General features: G+C 46.1%; 1 protein-coding gene across 1 annotated transcript in view; it reads right to left on the bottom strand.

Moving 5' to 3' along the window:
- The window catches only part of FAM13C (family with sequence similarity 13 member C), an 835,708-nt gene extending 824,409 nt beyond the window's left edge, over nt 1-11,299 (bottom strand). The window contains exon 1 of the mRNA XM_069611221.1: nt 11,112-11,299. Within this exon, the coding sequence (XP_069467322.1) occupies nt 11,112-11,173 (62 nt within the window). The 5' untranslated portion in view covers nt 11,174-11,299. The remainder of the gene's footprint in view (nt 1-11,111) is intronic.
- Between the last annotated feature and the right edge of the window lie 5,037 nt (nt 11,300-16,336).

The following is a 16,336-nucleotide window of genomic DNA, read 5'->3' as shown; positions in this document are numbered from 1 at the left end:
CACGGTCTATGTAATTTCCAATAGCTCCACTGTCGATGTATGCTTTTATAGCATGCAACTGCTGAGGCTGTTTTGGGTCCACGAGCACCATTGGCATGACAAAATACGAGGTCAAAGAGTTTGTTTTCAAGCTCGGCAAGCGGACCCCTACGCTTGTCGGGCTAGGTCGTTTCCCGAATCAGGTGTCAATAAATCGTTATCAGTGGCTCCAACCACCTTCTTAGGTGGTTTAACCAGACAATTTCGAGGAAAGTGACCGGAAGTCCCGCAATACAGACAAAGTTGCATTTGCCGCCTTCTCTCTCGTTCCTTCTGCGTTAATGGTCCTTTAACACCCCCGATTTGCATAGGTTCGGATACGTCGGTACTCTTGGAGTTAGCGTGGGTTTTGATCGGTACTCGGGTTTCGTACTTGAACCGATCTGCTTTTCTATTTTGAAGTCTGTGATCAAGTTGAACAACCAAGTCTATGTAGTCTGCGCAGACCTGGGGTGGATCTACTATCTGAGCTAGAACATCCTTAAGCTCTCCGCGCAGGCCTCGATGAAACAATGTGATCCTTTTGTTTTCTGGCCATCCAGTTTCCACAACCAGTCTATTAAAGGTGGCAACGTAGGACAGGAGATCCTGATTACCTTGTCGTAAGGATAGCAGTTTGTTATCAAGGGCCTGTCCTTGAGAGTGTCGAGCAAACAATCTTTCCATGCTGGCCTGAAAACCCTGAAAATTCTGGAGAATGGGATCATCCTGATTTACCAATGGAATAGACCAATCGGCAGCACTGCCACTGAGGTAAGATAGTATAAAGGCTACCTTGGTCTGGTTGTTAGGGAAGGCCCCGGGTCTGCATAGAAAGTGTAAACGACATTGGTTCATAAAGACGGCATATTTCTTGGGATCCCCCGCAAAACGTTCAGGCGGGGCCAAAGGCATGTGTCCAGGTAGATTGATTTGTACCGGGTTATTCAAACCCATTGATGTGGAAGTACCTCCGGAATTAGATAAAGGAGTGTGCCCTTCCTGGGCCTGCAATAACCTTTTGGCCAGGTCATCTGTTCTTTCCTTGGATAGGATCAGTTCTCTTTTGAGAGCGTTAGTCTCCTGGCGGGCTGAGTGCACTTCTGCCCGTAATTCCCCCAAAAGCTGGGCCAGCTGATCTGTCTCGGAAGTCTCCATAGCGCCCGGGTGGGAAATTGTGAGTAGGCTTCGCGTTCTGTCACGCTCACCTGATTCCCACGGAGGCGCAGGTCTGGCTTCGAGTGCTGATGCTTCTTCAATGGTGAAGCGCAGGACTCTGATGATGGACAGGTAGGGCCCCTCTACTCTGGCTTTTCTGGCTCGCAGGAATATTCCCCTGTGCGTGAAAAGGGAGTATTACCTACTGACAGAATAATGCTCAAGCCTCCCACTCCCTTCCAACCCTCCACGATACCCTTCCACGATTACCCGTGAAGTCTCACCTTAGGGTCTGGAAGGATGAGTTCTCCATCCTGCTTCTGATGCAGGGGCGCGTTGAAACCCAGTTACTTCACTGGATTGAGGTTTGATGGGAGTTCAAATAAGCTTGACTATTTAGGTAAGGCGCTGTAAGAGTTCTGTAGCAAGTTCAAAAGTTCAAGCTTAATAATAATGTTCATTGTTTTATTGCAGCAAGCGCTAACGCTTATGTCTTTTTCCCCTAGGGGCCGGGGTTCGGAATGCCGGAGATATGGCGCCGACCCGAAGTGAAACATGCAGTTCCAGTAAATGACAGGTAAGTTCTGGACGAGCGTTCGGGTAATGTCTTTGCATTCGCTCATTCAATGTCTTTGTTTTTTTTCCCCATAGGGGCTGGGGTCTGGAATGCCAGGAAGCGACAGGACCTGAAATGAAATGGGAATGACCCAACAGGTAAGTCTTAGAAGGAAACTGAGCTTTTCCTATTCCCTTCCTTCTCTCACCTTGTGTTCTTGTCTTTTTCTCTCTAGGCTCTGGGAAGTGGCTGCAGATCCGGATGATCGCTGCTGAATATGGAGGTGCCCAGGAAAGGTGAGTGAAATGCAGCGCTGCAGCGATCGAAGCGAAATGCTTTTAAAAATGATGTCTTCCCTTTCAGGATCGTCGGTGTAATGTCTCCGTGATGCAGCTTTAGCAGGTAAGGTCTTCTTTCTCCCCAATTCTCTCTTATCTCCCTTTGCAGGTGACCCAGGATGCTGACAGGCGTGGCTGAAGTCCAGAGGCAGGAGCTGACACGGTGAGCGTCCAGCTGCGAGGAGCAGAACAACGCGAAGCGTGAGTTGCTGATCGGGCGTGGTTTAAATAGCTGTGGAAGAAGTTCCAGGTATGTATCCTTCCACCGATCAGGTATGTATCCTTCCCCGACCACACCCAGGTGGAAAGTAGTCCCACAGGTAAAGTAGTTCCATTCAGGCCTCAAGAGGGCCTGGATGTAGCAGCATGGTCTGCATCAGGTAAGTGCACATTAAAACACTTGAACACATGTCTAGCTTTATGAGCCTGGCGCCTAAGGCGCCAGGACAGGGGTCCAACATGAGCCTGGTGCCTAAGGCGCCAGGACTGTGTCCAAAGGGCCCCAGCTTGGGCCCGCTGGCACTTCCCTGGGGGGAACGATGCCTGCCTCTGGGGTTGCTGGGTCGGACCTGGCTCCTTGGAGGTAGGCATCATGACAAAGACTCCTTGTGCCAGGCCCCTGTCCTCAGGGCCCCTGATTATCAAAGACCTTTTATTGTGCAGACGGACGCCTCTGACACTGGGATAGGAGCTGTACTATCGCAAGTAGATGAGAAGGGTAAGGAACACCCTATTGGTTTTATTAGTTGCCAGCTTAAGGACAGAGAGCTCAGATGGTCCACAGTGGAGAAAGAATGTTTCTCTGTTGTGTGGGCCCTACGGAAGCTGAGGCCCTACCTCTATGGGACCCACTTCACTGTGCAAAGTGGCTAATGAACATGAAGGGAGAGAATCCAAAGTTGCTTAGGTGGTCCATAAGTCTACAAGGCTTCAACTTCACTATTGAGCATAGGCCAGGTGTCCAACATAGCAATGCTGATGGGTTGTCCAGAATATTTAACCGACCTGAACAAGAGACTCATCCAGGGGTGGATTAGTTCCCCCTGTCCATAGTCTGGGAGGGGCGAGTGTTAGGAAATATTTCTTAATTTTGAGTAATTTTCCTTCCATGTGGCAACCCCTAAACTTTTTGCAGTTGTTTTCACCAGGATCTAGACTTTGCCAGAGAAATGCAGCCTTCTGCCGCACTCCTCTGGGCTTTCGCTCCATTCTTATGGGGAAACTGACATGCCCTTAAGACAGTCAGTATGGGAAACGTTGTTTTCCGTAGTTTCTTTATCATGTTGCAGCTTTCGCGCAACATGGCACAAGAGGGCACTGTAAGCTAAGTTACTGCTCTCTTGGGTCTCTAGTCTTCTACGGGCCCTAGATACTCTCTTTGGATTGAAAACGAACGGTGCAAGTGAATCACGGACGGGACTGGTGGCAGCGATCGTTTCTTTGTGTTTTTGAGCTCCTTTTGGCGTTTAAGCGCGTTTCTCGCGCTTAGCCCAAAATGGTGGCCTGGCTCACAAAATGGCCAGACCACGAGGCTCGTTGTCCTGTCCGCTGACCATCTTACCCCCTTCACCTTCCCCAGGTCGAGCCGACCCAGGCCCTTCCTTATTTGGGCATGTACTTTCCCGCGAAACACAGATGCTTTCGTGGGCTTCTACAGGTCTTGTGTGTGCTCCAGGATGTGGGCTGGGATGTCTGGTCCCAATACACATCCTGGGTGCCAGAGAGTCTAGTGTGTCGTGAATGCCTGGGACCTCCGTGGTCTGTGATAGGTCCACGTATGGTGTGAGTGTTTTGTGAGCAGATCTCCCATTGGGTCCCCTCCGTTTTGGCATGAAAGGAACCGTGGATAAGAGGGGGCTGGAAACATCACTACCATGTTGATCTCCTGAGTTCTCACGAACAAAGGAATACAGGAGCCAAGTATCCTGCAACCACAAGGCTGAACCGAGGAATCGCTGGTGACCCGCTGAAGGACTGCTCCTCTGCACTGCTGTCGCTTCGTGAAACCCTTTCTACCTCTGATTGAACGAGAAGGCCTGTACCGGTACTTCGACCCCTTGAAATAGTGGGAACAACTATTCTCGGCATCTTCACCATCTCCTGCACGTAAGCCTTCGGAAGTGTCTCTGGGCCATCCAGCAGACTGACCAGCCTACCCAGGAGTCTTGCTCTGTAACCGCGGTCAGGTTGTGTTGTATTATGAGCCCTTCTCACTCTCATACGATTCGTACACTTGGCATTCCCAGGTCTGAAGTGAGTAGTGTACATTTGGCTGAAATACACACGGCCGCTCCGTTGCCCTGCTGTGGTAACCAACTGTGCGGGTTCACTGCGTTTGGGACATCCTCAACTCAACTTCTGCTGCTGCGGTATCTACACGACGCCAAGACGTCCCGTGCTCGTATCTGAACCTGCCAGCACTGAAACTGACGCGGAGAAGCCTGGGTCTGCTTGCATTGGGGACCGGTGAGTAGCATCGCTAGGAACTGGCCGCCCTCCTGCAGGAGCCCATAGCTTTTCCCCGCTGTGTCTAACAGCACGCCTTTCCGTACTCGCGCTCTGCTTCTGCCCACAGTGGAGGCTGTGCTTGAGTCGCGGAGCTCTGTTCAACTTCATTTGTTCACCGAACTAAACTGCCTGATTCCCTCGAAGAGACTCCCCTTTTTGCCCGTTGGCACCAGCGCGTGCAGGTACTTTTGAGCACAAGGCTCCACTCTTCGTAGGGCTTGGACTTCCTTTTAGTTAGGTGCCTCTGAAGGCAGACTGGGTCTAATTATTATACGCACTGCCTGTTTTCCTCCCCATCTAGGTGATCTACACATTTCGTGCGTCTAACTCGTTAGACTCGTTTGTATTTGTATATATATTGTATTGGTTTGGTATGTGTTGGTTTACTTGAGTTTTATTGTGATTTCTCGCTACGGTCAATGTTACAAAGGCCTTGTAATAAATGTTTATATATTTTTAATATAACACCTGCTTGGAGTAATTTGTAAGTGTCCTTGCTTTGTGTGCTCATTGCGGGCTTTCAGTCACCCTCACCCCTCTTGAGACCTAGTCTTGACCGCCGCGATCGCTACCCTGATTGGTCTGGCTTGTCCAGAGGTTACCCTGTTCCAAGAAACTAGGCTGGCCTTCTGAACCTCTGCCCCTCCAGGACAGAGTTCAGAAATTCGTCTTAATAACCTAAAGGGGAGACATTGGCCCTCATTACAAGTCTGGCGGTAACCGTGCAGGTAAAACCGGCAGATAGCACCGGGCCCGTACTGATTTACCGGCGCCTGACTTGTCGGAAACTCAGGGGCATTACAACCCCGGCGGTCCGGTAAGTCAAGCACCGGTAATTGTAAATCCCCATTCCCATTTGAGTCTGGTAGTGGGGACCACGGAAGCACAGGCACCGTTAACAACAGTGCCTGTGCTTCCACGAAAGTCTGTGGCCGGGTGCCGTTCCGCCCACCAGGTCTGCTCTGGCGGGCGGTACGGCACCCGGCTGCAGACTCGTAGTTTGCCGTTCTGGAATCAACTTTGCTGGTAAGCTTACTGGCACCATTGCTTATGAACCGGCAAGCTCGTAATGAGGGCCACTGAGGAAGAATACAAGCTTTTGTGTAGATATAAGTGACAGACACACTGCCAACAGACTGTTACTGCACGTTGTAAGTATGCAGTAACTTGAATGGTCCACACAAATCCGAGTCATATGGACCCTTTAGTTATTTCTCATTTTTGATCCTCATAGTACTTCATGGGGAAACATCATATTACTGCATGAGGGGTTACCGATGCGGTAATGCTCTTGTGTGGCAGGGATTATGAGCAGGCAGGATTGAAGAGCTTTCATAGCCAAACTCATAGCTTACTGCAGCGGTAAGACAGGTGCTATTTCCAAATACTGCATACTTTACAGTTACTGCCAAACTTATAACCAGGCTTGCAGAACCACCAGGCCAACAGTGCCCATCCAAAATGTGTAGCCGTTCTTCTCGCCCACACCGAAGGACTGGCAGCTGGGATGAAATCCCAGGAAAAGCAACATGTTGCTGCATTCATATCAACATGTACATGAAGCCACAAAGACTTCACATTTACAAATATGGTTAAGCCTCTGAAAATGGGAGCAATAGTCCAAATAATGATGGCACTGAAAGTATGAACTGGAACACAGTTACCTTGCCACCCGCCATTTTAAAACTCTCGTTTCCCTCTGTTACATTCATGGCACCCGACTGATTTGTCCTCCTGTTGACCAATACTTTGTTTACTTTCATAGCAACTTTAATAGTTTAATATGTTCTACTCATCTGTTAATTATCAAGGTGCACAATCATAAATACCTTATTTTCTTGACACTACTGTCAACCTAAAAGGACAGGCCAAATAAAGGACTCGGTAGTCAGCAATATGTGTGGGTTCCCAAGCTATAGATGGAGTAAAAACTTCCACCCTAGACAGACACACAGCATAGCACCATTTCTATCAACTAACTGGATATGCTACTAATCAGCAGAGAGGGAGCAGACGACAAAGGTCCTCCTGTGGAAAATAACAAACCATGGCTACAACTGCATAGTTGTGAATGACTGGCGAGAAGAATACCTACAAATAATGGAATACAAAACAACCATTGACAAAACCAACCGTTTTTTTGTGTGTGAAGGCATTTATGTTCCAGGCACTGACAATAAGATGCAAAAGTTGGAAAATGGTATGAATACCTGGGCATACAATGTCAGTGCCTGGCAAGGGACTATCTAATGCATGTAAACATGACAAAACGGTTGGCTTCGCCAATGCTTGCTATTAACACGACGTCAGTGTAAGGAACAGATGTGAGGACATACATATTGCTTATAAATCAGATGGCTGAAAGCATACTTGGTTAAGACACTTTCATTACGCCAGGAGCTCATTTACATCTGCAGGTAAGGCATTCACTCTCAGACATCTGTTTAGAAATAACACAGGCAGGCCCTATACAGTGGAGAGTTTGAAGTTATTGCATGATAGGATTTAGCTCAAATAGATCTGGTGTATTTTGGTTTGGATGGGGCCGGTAGTGGGTACGAAAGACTGTAGATATTAACATGGCCATGGTCAGTGAATGGCTGAGTGAATAACCAATCGATGCCTGCAGGCTGAGTATCCTTTATCACATCCCATCTATCTTCTATGTGCACTCCAATGCAATCGTTTTGGCTCATAAATGGTGCTAAAGCTCCGCAAGATACCCAAAACTAAACAAGATAATGCTCACACTCCCCCTGCGCAGGGCCTGATTCAGAGGTCCGTGTAAAAATAGAAATGTGTTGTTTCCAGCCGGAACAACACGTTTTGTAACTGTAGCATACTCTGACAGGGAAAGAATGTGGTGCAGGGACATGAATGCTGGCTTTTGCATGAGCCTGATTTATGGCTTGACAACAGCCCTAGCAACCATCAGGAATGCAGGGCAGCCACATGGAGGGGATTCTCCTGCCAGCAGCAATGGTTTAGCACGTCAATAACAGGAGTTAAAATACGACACCTCTGAGGTGCTGTCAAAATCCACTGCACACGCTTCCCCTTTTTAAACATAGCATTTCTTAGACTGCAGCACCACTTATCTAGTTTAATGAAAGTTTAAGAAAACTTTGTTAAATTAGAAAAGTGGAAGTCTTTATAAAAAATGCTTGCAATGTCCCTTGGAGCACAGGTTTCACCCACCAGGTGTGATTTTAGCAGCTTTTGCTGCTGGAATGCCCAACATCTCCCTTCCAATAGGTCCAAGCACCAGAATGGTGGTGCTGGAAACTGGAGGGGAGAATGTCGTATTTCCACACACGTTTTATCACACGCTCAGTATCAGGCCCTCAGTGGTCTCCTGCATTGAAGTCCTTTGTGAGATTTCTATGAAACTGCAACCGATCCTTTGGTAAAACTAAGGCTATGGAAAGTCTACCTAGAAACTCTACTGATATTCTTCAGGAAACCAAGCAATTTCAAACAAATGATTGTCAAACAACAGGACGTCTGAGAACACATTGGGGCAAAATCTGTGCGTATAAATACTAAAAACAGACTCATCAAGCCCCCACAAAGACATCAGGTGCTGAATTACCTAACATCTGCACAAATGCAAATCCAAATCACTTGAGTCCTGTTGCATGAGCGCTAGTGCAAAAACAGTACATAGGCCTTTGCACTGCTACTTTTGCAATTGCGCTTGCAGAAATGTTCGGCAGTCCATCCTAGGACATCAAAATTCGGGATTTGTTTTCCTGTACATTATCAATGTGTTATGTCTTAATATAGTCACCAAATAGGCAACTGCCCATTTCCATGTTTGTCGGTCCGATAGCACAGCGAGTAGAGTGCTTGCTTTGACATCTGCACAAAGCCTGCTCCCGGTAGGGCCAAACTCAGCCTTTCATCCTTCAGAGGTCAATAAACGAGCACCACACACCACACACTGTGGGTAATAATAAGCAGCGTTCAGATACCTGAGGGTTTCTAGTGCTATTTAAATGCTAAATAATAATAATAATAATAATAATTATTATTATTATTATTAATGCGTAGACTCGGACAAAGAATGACATTGCTACATAGCACACCATAAACCGTACCAATAATAGCAGATCAGATGATGAATATTTGTCTGGCCCAGCACAAAGCCAAGTAGACTTGAAAGGGCCAATCCTAAACCTGACTCTCAGGGGAAAAAACGAATACCTGAATTTCAAATGGGGTACATATTTGGTGTCATGGAAACTGATTTGGATGCGGATGTAACATCCAGTCAGTCAATCAATCAATCAATCAATCAATCAATATTTGCCTTATTTTAGTTCACATAAAAGATAGAATTACAAATACGTAAAACAGAGTAGTATATTGCAAATCTTAGTATGTAAAATGCATTTAAATTAAAAATAGTCTGCATTTGCATAAAACCACGTAGAAATCATGAACTATATTCGTAATTAGTAGTTACTGCGCTGCAAGGCGAGCTAACCTGACAAAAGTTACCGCTCTAGGCACTGATTGAGGTTCATTAGCGAGGGGGTGTACTGCCACCAACTAGCCCTACTAACAGCCCACCCTTCTGCATGCACCTCTCAAACTCTGAAATAAACACAACCACGCCTCTACAGCACCACTAGTGTAAACACTTTTGTAAATCAGGCCCTGTATGTGCCATTGTATACTTCACTCCTGCAAACATCTAACTACATGTTCCAAAATGCACAGACTTTTTGTATATGGCATTTATCCTACTGCTTCATCGCTCATAATATTTTCTCCTATTTAAAAAATGGCCTACGGTGCGCATAGATATTTGCCTGCGTTTCTAAACCAACATGGAATGCCTTATGTGGACAGCATGATTCCAGTCGAACACTGAATGCAGCATGGTAATACTACTATGGATAATACTAGTAAGAATAATATTAACAACCATCATCTTGATAGTATCAGGAATGGCATCAATTCGATCTAAGTCCTGGAGTTCACTTTCTGCAGACAGCATTGGGCGTTCCTCCCACGACCAGCTTTCTCGTGGCACACCTGCTGCAGTTCTATTCCTAAATTTCCAGAGGCAGCTGGAGGGTGTTTCCACACAGTGGGCATTAAAGGCCTTGGCAGCTCTTAATAGAGGCATCAAATACTCAGGACTTACAGTCGTTCACGGGCCAACAATGACTCACCTTCTCCACGCTCTAATTTAGAGCGAGGGGAAGCTGCTGGGGGGACTGGAGGAGGGGCTCCACTGAAGGCCTTTGGGCTCTTACTACATGTATCACCTTCATGGCAGTCTGTTACACGACTTGGTGGTTTGCGGGATGCTCCCCAACTATGCACAGAGCACATGTGACGTTGACAAGGACAAATGGCGGTGTACTTCTCTGTAGGCCCCGCCCACCGCGAGTGACAGGTCATATTAGCAGATGGATTACACTGCAGTGATTGTGCCCCTGACAGGCGTGGGGTGGAAGGTACCAGACGTGGGTAATTCAAGCCATGGGCGAATGGGGACTGGAGTGAAATGCCCCCCCACCATCCGCAGTTCCCTGCGGATGCCTCTGCTCCACCAGTGCCAACCCTCGTTCGTAGGTTTCCTCTGTCAGGCCGTGACCTGGCCCTGGTCCAGAGCAAACAGAACTCTGCTCTCACGCTCTCAAGACAACAGCAACCCACAACCGGCTTGAGGTTTCTATTTCAAGCCTCGGCTGTCATGTAAAACAGGATCCACAGCACAACAGATCCATAAAGCGAGTCCCCGCTGTACACGGTGTAACCGTGTAAACGCTCCCCTGGCGCACGCTTGGCTTAGGCGCGGAAGTTGATGGGGAAAAGGATAGATAGGGCTGTACCCGTGGGTGAGTGGGATACTTATCAAACGACAACCGGCGCAATTAACAGAATTGCCCACGATTCAGAACTGGCATTAAAAACGGAAAGAAAGCCCGGATCACATGAGCCGCTACACCCAACACAATTGCCCGGTGTGCATGTGTGTGCGTCGTTCATTCACCTGGCAGAAACACAATCCCCGATTAATTATCATTACACACGTACAAGAAAACAGGCCTGCTTTAAGTTTTCTTGTATGCACATACATGAATCTATAGTCGTCTGCTGTTTGCGTCATTAGGCGCTGTGCCAGAACCTGCGTGTGCAGCGCATCGCCTTAATAATACATATATTCTTGAACTGTCTAATTCTTTTCTGGTTTCAGAGAATGTACAGCACACCGACCGAGCACAGAGGAGCTTGCATAAAAAAAAAACATCACAGTGGCGATAAGCGACAGCATATTTTCATGCAGGCAGCATCCCTGTACAATGTACACCTAGAGCAGACACAATATGTCTTTTAGGATTGCAAAATAAATAAGGTTGGGCATGGCGATTTCCAGCAGATGCTCGTGCCACACACGAACGCTGTGGATGTGTTGCCTAATAAACGCAGAAGCAATCTGCAGGTCTGCGTACAGCGCGCACACCCGCACCCTGGCATAGCGCTGGCTACCTCCTGGATGCAAAATGTCCACTTACTCGGCTGCAGCTGTGCTGTTGAAGGAATTATTCTGAAGGCTAAAACAGAAGCAAGAAAACATCAGACAAGACAGCGAGGCAGGCGGTCCCACTGAATCCGGTGCTGCAGTTGGAACACATAGGCGAACATGGCATTGCAGAAGGCAAGCCCCCGTGTCAGTTCAGCGTGAGCGACACACAGTGTAGTTGGTACCTTGGGCTGCTCTGCTCATGCTCACACTGGGAGAGAGAGAGAGAGAAGCCAGGCATTCGCCCTGCTGCAGGCGCCTGAAACCACAATGCCCGGCATGCTGTGGTTTGGGTCTAGAGGAGACTGTGCCAGCAGGCGAGTCTTGGCGGTAGCGGTTCTGTGGATAAAGCATCTCAATTTCCACATTGCACGAACGGCGGTAAACATTTAAATGCCGCACATTTTTCTAATGTAGGATTATTTATGTGTGGCGTTTAAATACCCAACATGCACGGAAGGTGAAGACTGTAAGTCATTTTTTTAAAGAACGTTGGCATGTGGTAGCCATCAGTCACAGCAGGTGAGGATGAGCGGAATCAGCCACTTCCATCGCATGCCAACTCACCCAGTCACGTTTTACCGCATTTATTTTACCGTTTTTTAAAACTGCAAATATGTACAAGATGAGTTGGGGTTAAGTTTATAGCAAGCGGGTTAAAGGTATGTACGAAGGGGGATCTCCCCCTGCAATTTGCAGTTAAAAAAACTCCGTAAAACAAAATGCATAGAAACCGGATTCAGCGAGTTCTGATACGAGGAAACCTAACTCGTCCAGTTGGGCAAGTATATTTTTCTGCGGTGGGCGGTGTCTGAAGGGTATCGGTTCTCATTTTTGAATATGTATTTTATCAGGTTTTTGTACGTCAGTTACCATGGGCAATCTTGTTTCTTAGATCCCCCAAAGCAAAGAGAGAAAGTAGTGGGTACTGATGGTTAATTGGCTCATTAGCACCCTGTGAAGAGGCTCTAGCCAATCAGGAAGTCTGTAATGCGGGCTGTAGTCACTGGTAGAAGCCCACATTCTGAGCAGCCTGAGTGCCATTCGGCCTGTCCCCAGTACTCCCCAGTACTCCCTCTCTCTCATGGCTCTGCTGCCCCTTAGCACCGGCTAAGATCAGAGCTGGCCTTGGCGGGTGACCGCCTCGGGGCGCCACACGCCCCAGGGCGCCATTAGCCCCTGCCACGCCAGCTCGCGGGAGTCTTTCAAGGGCTCCCCCGAGCTGGCGTAGTGGGAGAAGGCGTGGCAGGTGCCCCATTGTTATTAAATGCACCCGCAGCGGCGGAGCGCATCTAATAGCAATAGGGTGCTGATGCGCACTATTCATATCATTACCTCCTAGCCGGAGCGAGGAGGTTAAAAAAAAAGAAAAAAAGTGGCACTTCACGCGAGGGGAGAGGGGGGGCGCCAATTCGCCCAGGATGCTGCTGCCCCTAAGGCCAGCCTTGGCTAAGATCACACGTGGGTGCTAAGGGCAGATTTAAATAAAACTCAAAAAATATTATTTTTACATTTTTTATATTTATTGTTGTCTTAGGTTTCAAAATGTAAAACTTTTACATTACATAGATACATAAAACAGTGAATGTCAATGCCAAGAGTAAGTACATAATTCATCTAAACTACAAAAATGGTATCAAATAGATAAAAACAATTCTTAAAAATACAACTCTAAGCTAGGCAAGATGAATACTTCTTATTGTGGTCGAGTCGGTTTTGTGTGAGAAATCTACGCATACATTTGGTTTTCTTTCTCTAGGAGGGTACATAACAAAAATATAGCAGTTTGGAATAACATACTCAAGTTTAAAATTAGACAAGTCAAAATAAAACAGAATATGTTAGGTGTTAGACAAATAAAAGAAAGCGATATTAAGCATTGAATCCTTTCATTAATGTAGTCAAAGCCTCATTAATCTGAACGAGCAGCTGAGTTAATGCCAACGTGGTTTTAAGATTACTACAGTCATTCAGCGTACCCACAACGAGTCACATTCAAAGTGGGCATCACCAAATAGGTCTTGCCCAAACGCAGTGATTCGCTGATGATTAAGTATGAGCAAAAGATCACCAAATGTTCGCGTGTTTCTAATTGATTAACAACTTTGCAGAATCTGCATTGATCTGTGGCCATTTACGGTTCTGTGTGCGCCCAATGTTTGATCTTTTCCAGAGTCCACATCTGATTGAGCTTAAATTTCAGGTAGGTCTCTCGTGCCTTATCCGAGGGAAAGCGTAAAAGATATAATTGGCGTGGATGTGAAAGGGGCACCTAGGGGTCCCTCACGTCTATGGAAACAAGGCAAGTCACCACACACGATAGATACGCCAGACACAAGGTTGTATTCCCAAAGCTAGGGTTTATTGCAAAGCAAATAGTCTCAGTTGGCCATCACTCGGTCTCACGCCCCGCGACGTGTATCTCTAGACCTCGAGGGAAGCAAGAGAGTGAATTATGTACATCAGTTACATATATACAAAATGCATATCATACAATCAGCTGTGACATGTTTAACACCCCCTTTATTGGGTTTCTTTGAACTCGGTGTGATATTGGATACTTTCGACAAATATGACACCTTCAAATATCTATTCTAGTAACAATATGCTATTTTGCAAGTGCGGAGGCATCTTTTAGTTGTTGAACAGAACACAGTGCTTCTGTTCTTGGAAGCGAGCTAGATACGGGGAAGAGTCACATTCCAGACCTTGCTATCTATGAGGTGCTATTCGTGTCCTGGGAGCCGACATGCTCTACAGGGCTCGGTAAAGGAGGGCCGTAAGAAGAGCATAATTTAAACCTTTAGCTGCTTTATTCTAACAGATTCTACCATATAAGGAGACTGGCTGGCAGCTGTGAAATGATTAAATGCCCTGCGGCTCTGCTTCAAGGCTACATTGGGGAGGGAGCCGGGCATTCCTTCCCGGCGCTGCCTACGTTGTGTTTCAATGAACTCTTATTAGCCTCGCGGCCCTGCGGTCTTGTCCTTTCACGTTCAGATAACAATATTAACAGTCGAGCAGTGTCAGCAGAAAATGTGCTGGAAAGCAATTTGAACAGAAAGCAATGAGCAATTGTTAGAAAACAAAATGGCGATCCTTGTTACATCAAAATGGCCGTTCATTGGTAAACTCGGAAACCTGTATTTCTATTGTTTTGTGCATGAGACGGTTGGCCCACAGCCACCAAAATACGTTTGCCGTCAATCATGAGTGGTATCCATTTTTCTAGACTGACAAACCCTCCTTTGGCCATATGCCAAACGTCTCATTCATTTATTGTATCCTTCTCTGATGACGATAAGTCTAAAGCACTTATGTCTGAGTTTTGCATGCTACTATAAGCATCATCATCTTCATTAATATCTATAGCCATTAATTCTTTCACTGTTTTCATTTCATTTGTGTCTCTGTCATCTCGGCCATAAGTTTGTTTTCTTTTTGTTATCATATGGATACATCCCTTCGTACATCCCTCATTTACCTCAGTGCAAACTAACGGTAGGCAGTGTATGCAACAACAGCACGTTATGAATATTCCAAACACCACTACTAATATCGAAATCAACTTCCATCCTCAAGTACGCAGTATTCCCCAAAACCAGGACTCTATTCCCCAGCCCCCTTCTCCAGTAGGGAGTTCGGAGCTTAGGACATGCATTCTCTTTATTGCTTCAAAAATCATAGTGGAATAGTCATCTACAAATACACAGCACGCTGATCCCACAATTTTACAAATTCCCCCACGATCAACCAGGATCACATCGAGAGCCATTCTATTTTGCAGCATCATTAACCTGATTCCTTTTTCTTCCAACGTCATGTTAAATAGTATATCTGTCGTTGTGTTTATGGTATCTTTTAGTATTCTGGACAGTTGCCTTGTATTATAGGAGTTCACTATCTGGGACAAGAATGGAATGAATGATTTTGCTACGTCAGTCGCTATCAAAACACCTTCGCTTCTCCTTTTGGTTCTAGATCTGGATAGTCTAGCCATGTCTGCTGTTTCTAAGAGGAACACTCCCGGGAACAGTAGACCTAGGTAACATATACCTCCCCAGTTTCTGGGCAACCAAGGATATGCTTTATCTCCACAAATAAAATAGACTGGATCTCCCACATATACTGGTTCTATTTCCCATTTTAATACCACTGTATTCATGCATCCAGTAAATGTTCCGACTGAATAGGAGCCTTTCTTTTTCAGAAAAAAAGGGAGAATTCTCGGGTTATAATTCACCATGTAAGAAGGGGAAACTGCATTTTTGTTCCTGTCTGTTCTTACACAAAACGTCATTACAGTTTTCAATCTATCTTGTCTATTTTTTTGTGTTATTTTTTGCGTACCTTTAGCCGTTGGCACTGGGATCTTCACTCGCACTTTATGGAATATGAAACAACCCACAGGCCTCATACTTATTTCCTCAAACTCATTCATATTTGTTCTGTCTAATTGCCCCGTACCACTCTTACTCCATTTCCCATAGAACATTGCACTTAAAGATGCACTACATGCAGAACTTAATGGTAGTGGCTGTACATACCAACCTATCCTTTTCCCAGCATGCTGCGGTAAATGGGCACATACCCACCAATTTGTTTTCTTTAGAATTGCATGTGTCATATTCATAATCAGTAACAGCGTATTGTTCCCATACCATTCTCTGTGTCTTTTTTCCATTGGGGACAAGGTATAAGTAATCACCTGAACCGGGCTTTCAGTAGTGGATATATTAACTATTGGTAAAAACATTCCCAATGGGTGTATAGATTCCACATACCATAATACTAAGGCTGTCGTTATTGGTGCTACCACACTCATGAAGCACATGATTATTGTCAGTGCCAGAATACAATTTTTTTTACCATGCGTTTTCCTTATGCTTATAGTCTTTATAATTAACTAATTCTCAGCAGCGGTGCAGGAGGAGGCTGAAACTGGTCCCGACATGTTTCTCATCGACCTTCTTCTTCCTGATTAAAGTTCGTCGTGGATATCTCTCTTCGTTGCACTTGTTCTGATGTCAATAAGTTCAACGGAATTGTCACAGTTCAGTCTGCCAGCCCTTTATAGCCTGGATTGCTTATTCGTTCTAGGCAAGATCACTTGTCCTCTCTCACACTGTTCAGAGGACTTCTGAACAGTTATCTATTGCCTTAGTACCATGTGCGCCGAGCTTGTCCGCTCTGGTTCCGGACACATGCACTTTTTAT

Source organism: Ambystoma mexicanum, chromosome 8 (assembly GCF_040938575.1).
Source record: "Ambystoma mexicanum isolate Mex_15411 chromosome 8, UKY_AmexF1_1, whole genome shotgun sequence".
Taxonomy (NCBI): Eukaryota; Metazoa; Chordata; class Amphibia; order Caudata; family Ambystomatidae; genus Ambystoma; species Ambystoma mexicanum.
Note: the sequence above shows the minus strand (reverse complement) of the source record. Positions and strands in the feature narration are given on the sequence as shown.